The following is an 11073-nucleotide window of genomic DNA, read 5'->3' as shown; positions in this document are numbered from 1 at the left end:
CCCCCCCACGAGAGAGTTGGAACTGTCAGTTGCATATGCGACCTGGTGTATTCTGAGGTAAAATATGTTTTCACTCACAACATATCACTTCCCCTTCAAAAGAGACAAACCCAATAACACAACCATGCCACACCACAAAAAAGACAGATCACACCACAAGGCAAAAAAATGATAAGAAAAGGTGCCAGCAGTCACCCCAGCCTCAGTTAAGTCCCATCTTATTGGACACCTTCCGACCTGAGGGGCTCATCTTCCAGCGTCATATCTTTTAGCCTTTTGATACTGTCCATGTGGTTTTCTTGGCAAAAATACTGGAGTGGGTTGCCATTTCGCAATGGCAAACCATCTTTGTATGTCGCTTGCCTTGAAAATCCAATGGGATCAGCATAAGTCAGCTATAACTTGACAGCACTTTCCTCCACCACTGGCCTCAAATTCTGGATTTGGCCAGGGTCTCTCTGGACCTTTGAAAGGATCTGATTACATGTAGTCCCTTCAGATCTACAGAACTGGCAGAAGCCTGTACGTAAGTTGCATGTGGGTGTGTGATCTACTTGGCTGACTTCTAGCACAGTGGATGGAGATGTCCTAGAGAAAAAGGTGGCCAGCTTTATTGCAAAGTCTTTGAACATATCCATATATTAATACGCTTTATATGGAGTCAGACCACTGGTCTATCAAAGCCAGTATTAACTACTATGATTGGCAGCGGCTTTAAAAAAAAAAACTGGAGATGCCAGGAATTGAACCTGGGACCTTCAGAATGCAAAGTATCTACCACTGAGACATGACCTGCCCCCCAGTTTATGCTTGTATGGTACAAGATCCAGCATGGATGGCATGAAATCTCACTGGATGCCAATAATCTTGGAATAAAGGATTCAATAAAAGACATAAGAATGCATACAATGACATTAAGCAACTGTGCAAAGTGGTGCTGTAATGATTCCTTGTTTTATGAGAGTGTGTGTGCCTTTAAATGTTTGGTTGAAGTGTGGTGATAAGCAGACTAGATGGATTGAGAGAGACAAATGTGCTGTGATTGGTGGATGACAGTGTGGGAGGAGGTTTTGAAAGGAATCTGTGTGTGTGCGTCAGTTACACAGTTATGAAAAGTTAGTAGGAAAAGCAGTTGGAATTGTTCAGTTAGGGTGTTCAGTCAGTGAGTGTTCAGAGTTCTGTGTGAGATCTCAAAGAGTGCCATATATATCCTTAGCCTGTGTGGCTAACTATGGGAAATAGTGATCCCTGTTAATGTTGGAACTGAGTGTCAAACAAACAAAAGTAAAGGAAAAAAGGCTGTGTGTGTGATACATGTGAACAACATATTTACAAGTCCCTTTATCCTACATAGTTACAGAATAACCAACCTCATAATTTGTTCTTACTTCAATAAATCATCTTTTGTTTAAGTTATCCCAGAATTGAATTCAATCATTTCTCAGGACCATATAGATCCCTGAAAAGCCTAGACCCTGTGTTACCCTACCAGTAAGAGAAACAGAGAGAAGGTTTGGAAATCCTTAAATTCCTGGTGACAGCCAAATCTACCCAGTTTACAGAAGTAAAGAGCACATTTAAAGGAAAAACTAGTCCTCCCAAAAGAGAGGTCACCACAGGTGCCAATACTGGAAAGAACTGGTAACTCATAACCACTGGAATGTCTCCTCCAGGGGGATTTGTGGGGTTGGGAGCTGTGCTTTCTACACAGTACAAATACCAAAATTCGAATTCAGCCCTGAAGTTTTCCCCTATCACCCATTATTCACTGTAGCAAAATAAATGTATGCAACATTGGTAGGAACCTCATGTTTGCCTGGATATAACTGGGGGTGGGGGTGGGGAAAGACAACCTGTGAAACAATCACTGCTCACTGGTGAGATACCAGATTTGTATTTTGACAGTTTACTGCTCCTCTGTTAATGATTAAGACACTTGGGCACTGAGAGCTACAGAGCATAATGGAAGCAACTGTATAATGTAGCTGCTGCAGCCTTTGTTATGTCTCCCTGGGAAACTATAGTGAGCCAAGTGCCTACCATTCAATAACATTCCTACCCTGTAATGGACACATGCAGGCCTCTTACCATATCCTTGGATTTGGAAGCCCTGCCACTCAGTCCCAGATGTACGGGGTGCTCATTGTGCAGTAGTAACTTGATTAATGCCTTGACCTGGATGGCCCAGGGCAGCCCAGTCTCATCAGACCTCAGAAGGTAAGGTGAGTCAGGTATTGTTTGTACTTGGATGGGAGACCACCAAGCAAGGCCAGGATTTCCACCCACAGGCAGGCAATGGCAAACCACCTCTGTCCATCTCTTTCCTTGAAAACCCCATGAGGGGTTTCCATGAGTTGGTTGAGGGCACTTTCCACCACCAGTTTGATTAATGAGAGGCACTCCTTACTTCTTCATGTGGTCCCCAGGCTAAATCTCAGCATTTGAAAAGCTGGGCCTGTATCTCGAAAAGCTGGATGAAGTGGTATCTACTGTTCTCAAGGGGAAGAGATGGGATAAACATGGATGATCTGCTCTGTCAGGATTTGCCAACTGTTATATCAGAAGTCTAACCTGTTGACTCCTGCCTGAATCCAGTACTGCTGCAAAAAAGAGTTAAATTCTGGCCCTGAATCTCAGCCCTCTACACTTTCCAGCCACATCTGTGCCCTGCCCTCAAGAGGAGCCAGCCTGCCTGCTGTGGGCACGAGGCAAAATGCATAGCAGGTTGCAGGAGCGGCTGCCCTGCAGGGTCATGCCAGCCTCACAGAACAAGCGGGCGCCAATTTCAGCGTGTCCTTATTGGCTGGGAAAGGGATGGCGAACGGCTGGCTGAGACAGTGCTCCCCTCTCCCTCATTTCTTGCCCGCCTCACCTCTGAGATCCCAGGTCTAGTGGCGACGTCCCAGTAACATGCCGCCGCTCTCGCAGTTGGCGGCTACCGTTATGACAGCGATGAGAGTGGGCGGGTCACAAGTGCCATCCGCCTGGAGGAGGACAAGCAGGGTGCCTTCAGTTTCCAAGAGGGGAGGGGGAAAGCGGAAGAGCATAAAAATGGCCGAGCGGGCGCTTTGATCTGCTGGGTGAAGGTGGGGTGTCACATGGATGAAGAACATAGCTTCATCTTTGTGCTCTTACTTAGGGGCAGGCTAAGCTGCAGGACCCGTTTGTAAGGACAGAACCTCAAGGAAGTAACATTAATAAAGGGGTAGTCTGTCTGTAGCAATTGAAAAGAGCAAGTAGCACCTTAAAGACTAACAAAATTTGTGGAAGGAACACCCTGCCACAAATTTTGTTAGTCTTTAAGGCGCTACTGGACTCTTACCCTTTTCTGTTAGTAAAGGGGAAGAACTGGGACCATGCACTCCGAATCTACATATGCATTTTAGAATCAGCTTGGTGCCGTTATCCCATGTGGTTTAGGGTTAGGGTTTCAAGTTAGCATTAGGGGAGCTGTCCACTTTGTCTTTTTTCAGTTATCTAATCACAATCTATTGTTTATCACCAGATGGCCCTTGGGGGTTACTGGAGTGTTCTGGGACTGGAATGAGAGGCCCCACAGTGGAATGGTAGCCCCTGGGGTTAGCAGGAGTATTCTGGGACTGGATTAACCGGCTCCAGAGTGGAATGACAGCACAGGGGGTAGGAGATGTGTCCTGGGACTGTAATGATAGGCGTGGCATTCCAGTTCCAGGACACTCCTCTTACTCCAAGGGGATGTCATTCCACCATTGGGCCTGTCATTTCATTCCTAGAACACAACTACTACCCCGAGGGGCTGTCATTCCACTCTGGGGCCTGTTATTCCAGTCCCAGAACACTGCTGCTACCCTCAGGGGCTGTCATTCCACTCTGGGTCCTGTCATTTGAGTTCCAGAAGACATCTGCTACCCCCAGGGGCTGTCATTCCACTCTGGGGCCTGTCATTCCAGTTCCAGAATACCCCCAGAGGCTGTCATTCCACTCTGGGGCCTGTCATTCCAGTTCCAGAACACTCCTGCTACCCCCAGGGGCTGTCATTCCACTCCATGGTCTCTTATTCCAGTTCCAGAACACTCCTGCTACCCCCAGGGGCTGTCATTCCATTCCCAGAACACTTCTGTTACTCCTAGGGTCTGTCATTCTTACCCCTGTGAACTTAAAAATGAGAAACGCCATGACTACAAGGCAGGAATTGCAACTTTTTGAGCCAAATGCAAGCTCTTACTCGAAAAAGCTGCTGACTGTGCATTGCCCAGTCATATTCAGTGATTATAAATTTAGTAAACAGACAAATTTCAAATTAAAAATTTTGAGGAATGGTACATAGCGATGAGTAAAAGCAGCCATGCAGGAATCAAACCAACAATGCCCTGATTTACAGGGCAGGAATTTACCCACTGAGCTAAACACAAGGTCTTGTGTTTTACTGCTGAGTGTTCCTCCTACAGCTCGAAGTAAATCCCCCCTCCCCAGTGAACTTAAAAATGTCCCATAAAGTGGTGTGTGTCGTTGTGTGTGTGTGTCAAGAAAACAAATGTTTTGAAAGTGGATAGATAAGTTTTGGAACATAAGATTTGAGGGCTTCTACATAGCTATGAGGAAATAGAACCAAGTGGGAATAAAATTAGAAACGCCATTTCTGGATTTAAACGTTTTGAGATAAATGCAAGCTCTTACTGCACCAGTAGTGAACTTAAAAATGTTCAGTCGGTCTGTAAAAGTGGTCAAGAAATAAAAGCTTCAAAACAAGATAAAAATTAAAAAAATTATTTTGGGGGCTAGCTAGTAAAAAGAGAAAAGAGTACTGTTGGAATCGAACCACAAGTTACTGCCAAGTGTTTGTGCGCAACCTGTTGGAATTATTTAAGAATTAGCGGAGCAACGGCTCCAAAATGTCTGCATTAGGTTGACAGTGCAACGAAATCAGAAAGGAGAGATTAGAGCAGCAAAGAACAGCATTAATTTAAACCAGTGCGGACACTGGTTTGACAATGGAGTCACTACCAGAGGGCGGAAACATATGCAGACACTGATTTTTATACTGGCGCACTACCAGCATGAAACCAGATGCAAATGTAGACAGTTTGTTGGAAACTGGCAAGAAACACACACGTGGATTCAACCTAAGTCCTGCCCACCTGGGGTTGGGGGAAAGGGTTTTCCAATCGACTGGATGTGATTTTTCTTAGAAGTTGCAGCCGCGGGCGCTTGGCTTTCTTTTTATGTAACTCTTATTGAGTTTCCTTTCGAGAGCCATGTAAAGTCACCATGCCCAGTGATTCCACTGTCCTTCCCTAACAGAGAAGAAAAAGAGGCAATTGGGGGGGGGGCATCAAGCCTGAACCAAACTCTTCCACTATCTGAATCACAGGCATGACTGTTGTCAAAGTATGCTATACAGGAGAGTTATTGTTTCCTATCGCTAGAGAACAGAAATAACCACTGAAGTTTTTTTGGGGGAGGGGGCTGTATTCTAGTAGGGTTTCCACATTTTTCCCCCTCTAGCAGGGCGACTTTAATAACAAAAAGCAGGATGCCTAGGTTCTCACCAACACAGCAATGACAAAAAGGGTTGCCAAGTCTGGGTTTGAAAATTCTTGAAGATGGAGCCTATGGAAGGCAGAGTTTGGGAGAGGAGGGAGCTCAGCAGGGATGTGATGCCATAGAGCCCCACCCCCCGCCGAAGCTGCCATTTTCTCCAGGGGAGCTGATCTCTGTAGTCTGGAGATCATTTGTAATTCCGGGGGGATTCCAGGCCTCACCTGGAGGTTGGCAACTTTTCCTGTGCTGTTGAGGGCTGAGTGTTCTCACAATGGAGGGAAGTAAGCAATGGGGTCCCTCAAGGATTGGTACTGGAGCTGGTACTATTTAATTTATTCATCAGTAATCTGGAACTAAGGGTGAGTAGTTAGTGGCCAAGTTTGCAGATGACACAAAATTATTCAGGATGGTGAAAACCAAGGCTGACTGTGAAGAGCTCCAAGAGGACCTCCACAAACTGGGTGAGTGGGCGACAGTGTGGCAAATGAAGTTCAGTGTTGGTAAGCTGATGCACCTTAAGACAAAAAATCCCAACTTCAAGTATAGGCTAATGTGGTCTGAAGTTGCTGAGATAGAGGGGGGAAAAGATCTTGGGGTTGTGGTGGATAGGTCAATGAAAGTGTCAACCCAGTGTGCTGCAGCAGTGAAAAAGGCAAACTCTGTGTTAGGAATTATTAGGAAAGCAATTGAAAATAAAACAGCCTGTTATGTATTGGGACTGAAACAATCCAGGACTGTGCTACCAGAGACGGGCTGAGCTTGGAGCCTTAGAAGAATAGCCCACCATGGGGACATATATGCATATGTGGTGGAGATGTGAAAAAATACAAAGATATTGGAAAACAGTTTACAAGATGATAAGTGAAATAATAGGGACACAGATAGCGTTCACACCAGAAATTGCTTTATTGAATATTCTTCCTGACACATATAGCAGGACAAATAAGTATATAATAATTTACTTTTTTACAGCAGCAAGAATATTAATAGCCAGTAAATGGAAAAAGGATGAAATACCTTCAAAAAAAGAAATAATAGAGAAGATATTATCAGTAGCTTATCATTGCAGGGTAAAAGTAAAGAAGTTTTTGAGAAATGTTGGAAAATGTTTTACGCATGGTTAGAAAATGTGTATAAATATGACTCAAAAGAATAGTAAATGTAAGGCGTAATGTAAAATGAATAATGGAAAATTCTATAAATAAATTTAAAAAATAGCCCACCAGGACCCTGGGAGTAATCAGTCAAGAAGTAGTGTTATGTAAATAGCCTATCGTTGGGATGGGGTGTGTTTGGGTGTGGCAATCGCATGCTATTTAAACAGGGCTGTGGCCTTGGAGGTTTGTCTTGTTCGTGCTGAAATCACTAATAAAGTAGAGCTGATCACTAGATTTGGTTCTGCTCATCCATGGAACCCACTCTTTAACAGGCCAATATTGTAATGCTCTTGTATAATTCTGTGGTGTGGCCTCATTTGGAATACTGCGTACAGTTCTGGTCACCGTATCTCAAAAAGGACATTGCAGAACTGGAAAAAAGTACAGAGGAGGGCAACCAAGATGATTAGGGGGTTGGAGCACCTTCTCTGTGAAGAAATGCTGAAGACAGAGTCCGGGACTTTTCAGTTTAGAAAAGAAATGACTGGGGGGCATGATAGAGGTTTATAAAAATTATGCATGGGGTGGAGAGAGTTGACAAAGAGAAATTTTTCTTCCTTTCCCCAAATACTAGTATTTGAGGGCATTCAATGAAGCTGATGGGCAGTAGGTTCAGGATGAACAAAAGGAAATACTACTTTACACAGAAAGTTATCAAAATGTGGAATTCAATGCCAGAGGATGTAGTGATGGCCACAGGAATAGACAGCTTTCTTTGAGTCTGATGAAGTGTGTATGTGCACGAATACTTACACCTTGAATAAAACTTTATTGGTCTTAAAGGCACTACTGGACTCAAACTTTGTTCTGCTGCTTCAGAACAACACAGCTACCCACCAGATTCTAGCTTTAAAAGGGGATTAGTTAGATTCCTGGAGGATGGGTCTATCACCACTAGCCCTGGTGACTGAGGGGAGCCTCCACATTCAAAGGCACTAAATCTCTGTATCCCAGAGCCAGAAGGCAACACCGGGGAAAGGTCTTGGCCTCAATGCCCTGTTGTTGGCTGTTCATAGGATCTGGCTGTTCACTGTGAGACAGGATGCTGGTCTAGATGGACCACTGGTCTTATCCAGCAGGGCTCTTATGTTCTTATGTCAGAAATAAAAGGGCACCCTTTCCTTTTGATTAAGGGAAATCCTCAGATGTTAAAGTATTCAAAGTCTTTTAGAGGAACTCAGCACTCAGATATATGTAAACCATGTCTAACAATCCCATACCAATTTATTTACTTTATTTGTACTCCACTTTTCTCCCCATTGGTGACCCAAAGTGGCCCGCAACATTCTCGCCTCCATTTCATCCTCACAACAACCCTGAGAGGTCAGTTAGTTTAAGATTGTGTGACTGGCCCAAAGTCACTTGATAATGGGGAACTCTAGGGATAGCATGCAACCCCCCCCCTTTTCAGTCAACAGTTTTAGTGCAAATCACATCTTTTCAAATTGGGAAAAGAGGGGAATGCCTGTTTTATCTTTAAATATACAGAAAAGATTCAAAGTTATTCTTATCTTAAACATCACGTTCCTTATTCTCTCACATTTTTTCTGCAGTTAATTTGTTCCAGATTTGTAAGTGATTATTGAATGCCTAAAGTATTTACATTGGTCCATTTGTTTAAGCACAGATTGGTCTTTATCAGAAGTATGTTGGTTGCTCCATGCCTGTAATATGCCTTGTCCTGTTGCAGGAAACAGGCTGGCAGTTTGACTTCAGCCCCTGAAGACTACCTGAATCTATCTTCATCCCCTATGTTTGTGATAGCAGGAGAAAACGATGCCAACACACAATACAGATGCATGTGTAGCCCTTCAGTACCCCTTAAAGAACTACTGTCTTAGCTATTGCTCTATTCCTCCACCCTTTCCTGCTGCCTTAATGCCCTTCCCTGATCATCCTTAGACGCAGTGGCGTGACCTCTGCATCCTTATTACTTTGCAGACCCCTGCAAAAAGAGACAAACCTCCCTTCAGGGAAGTCTTTCTTGAACCGCCCAAGTCTAATCTTATTTTATTTGCACTCCTGTTGGCACCTGACTCTCTGCTGCAACAGATCGTTTGTCAATCTCTATTTTTTCTTTTACCCCATCCTGGACTGTAATCTCTTTGGCCAGGAACTTTATGTTATATGCAGCATCTAGCACACTGTTGGTATCCAGATGGACGTTGCCTTGTAATAGGTGGACCTGCTAGTAACCTGTTGAAATGCTAGCAGTTTTGAAATCATTCACATAAGAAGCTGAATACTACATATGTTCTGATGACTAACAGGTTTTAACATGCTTACCCGACCAAAAGTCATAGGACATAGTATACATGCTGGTGCTTCATAGCATAACACTGATAAGAATAGCAGCTCATTTTTTTTCTAGGTCAGACCTGACATCACAGAGGCTACAGAACTGTTGCTTCAGAATCTCGATTGTGATGCATCACTAGGAGGAACATATACACACATTATTGCATGAACCATTGATGCTCTTAGGTGCACCAAAGATACACCCAGAAAGTTCAAAGGGATTTGAACAATATTGCTTGGTGGATGGGGATTTGGTAAGGTTGTAATCTTATCTGTAGTGCTATTGTCTGATGTAAAGCCTTTTGTGGTTTTCAGGACAGATTACCATGTCAGATTACACAGGGAAACCATTGAAATTCACAAACATAAACAGAATTTCAACAGGAAAGAAGAGAGTTTAAAAATAAATAGGACATGGCTTCCTGTCCTGAAAAACACAAAAGGCTTTACATCAGACAATAGCAGAAGAATAAGATACCCACCTTCCTTCATCATGGACAGCTGCTCCCCCCCCTTGTCGTGGCTTAGTCCCACCTCCCTGAGGGCCATGCTTCATGGGGGTGGCAAGACGGCGGCCGCTGTCAGCCCTGGGGGCGTGGCGCCCATGTGTCGGCTTTCCCTGAAGGGGGTAGCACCTGGCCGTGGGTTGGGGCCTGGGAAAATGGAGTCCCTGGGTGTTTTGACTCTTTTTGGGTGCAAAGGGGACTTGTGTTTTGTGACTGGGGAATGCTTTGAACGGGCTGGCTTTTTGCAGTGAATGTGTGAAAACTGTACAATGCTAACATTGTATGAGGCCATTGTCTTAGATTTGTGCCCCTGCTTAGTGCAGACTGCCCCTCAGGGGTCTTTTGTCCGGCTCCTGAGAGCCCCCCCCAGAGAGATGTCCCCCTCCTCACAGAGAGCCAAAAGGAAAAAAAGTTCTACTCTTTACAGACATGCCCAACCACCCTCTGTAAACCCCAAAGCCTAACATTAGTGCAGTTTTAGTGCAGGCATGCCCCAGAGCCAGACATTAGTGCAGCTTTAGTGCAGACTCCCCTCCAGACAGAGCCAGGGGACCTCCACCCCATCCCATGCATCCCCCACCTTCCTCTGTAAGCCCCAGGCAGATTCTAGGGACAGGCAAGAGACTGGCAGCCTCAGACTGAGCCAAAGAGCAAAAGGTTCCCTCTCTGTGCCGTTCTGCTTTTAAAAACGCTGTCTGCATTGTTTGTGCTGTTCTGCCAGGGATAAATAAGCACCAGAGATGAGAGAGCCCCTTCCCCCACCCCACCCCCACAGAGGAAAAATCTTTAGGAAATTTTATAGACAAGCCTTATATGTGAGTGTTTAAAAGTTAGCTCCAAGCAAGCAGGCAGTCTTAGATGCTGTGACTTGCCTATTACTGTTTCTAGATGAGCCTGTTCTTCATGGAAAAAACTGAGGCAAAATTGGCATTGAGTCTTTCTGCTTTCTCTCTGTCCTCTATCAGAGTTTCTCCATTTTCACCCAACAGTGGGCCCATCACCTCTTTTATCTTCCATTTGCTCCTCACATATCTGAAGAAGAGTTCCTTGTTGTAGCAAGCCTCCCTGGCCAGCTGTAGCTCACTGTGAGCTTTGGCCTCTCTGATGGCTGACCTACAGTGCCTAGCAACCCGCAGATACTCTTTTTTAGAGGTATGTCTTTGCCTCCATTTCTTGAACATTTCCTTTTTCTCCCTTAGCACATCACGCAGTTCTCTGTTCATCAAAAGGACACTTACTGGGTCTGCTTATCCACACTACTATGGGAAAATATAGAATGATAGAGTTGGAAGGGGCCATACAGACCATCTAGTCCAACCCCCTGCCCAATGCAGGACCAGCCTAAAGCATCTCTGACAAATATTCATCCAGCCTCTTCTTGAAAGCTGCCAGTGAAGGGGAGCTAACCACCTCCCTAGGCAGCTGATTCCACCTTTGAACCACTCTGACTGTGAAAAAGTTTTTCCTAATATCATCAGGTTGTACCTTTTATGTCTTTGTGGGACATCTATAACTAATTAAATGTACTCAAACACAGAATGAACAGTTTGCCTGAAATGAAGTTTAAAGAAAAAACTAATAAAGAAATAGTT

General features: G+C 44.5%; 1 protein-coding gene across 1 annotated transcript in view; it reads right to left on the bottom strand.

Annotated features, from left to right (window-relative positions):
- LOC107121885 (protein pitchfork-like) overlaps positions 1-8994 on the bottom strand; it is a 15734-nt gene extending 6740 nt beyond the window's left edge. Inside the window, exon 1 of the mRNA XM_015424895.1 lies at positions 8964-8994. Coding sequence (XP_015280381.1) covers positions 8964-8994 — 31 coding nt within the window. The remainder of the gene's footprint in view (positions 1-8963) is intronic.
- Between the last annotated feature and the right edge of the window lie 2079 nt (positions 8995-11073).

Source organism: Gekko japonicus, unplaced genomic scaffold (assembly GCF_001447785.1).
Source record: "Gekko japonicus isolate JY-2015 unplaced genomic scaffold, Gekko_japonicus_V1.1 scaffold1404, whole genome shotgun sequence".
In the NCBI taxonomy this organism is placed as follows: domain Eukaryota; kingdom Metazoa; phylum Chordata; class Lepidosauria; order Squamata; family Gekkonidae; genus Gekko; species Gekko japonicus.
Note: the sequence above shows the minus strand (reverse complement) of the source record. Positions and strands in the feature narration are given on the sequence as shown.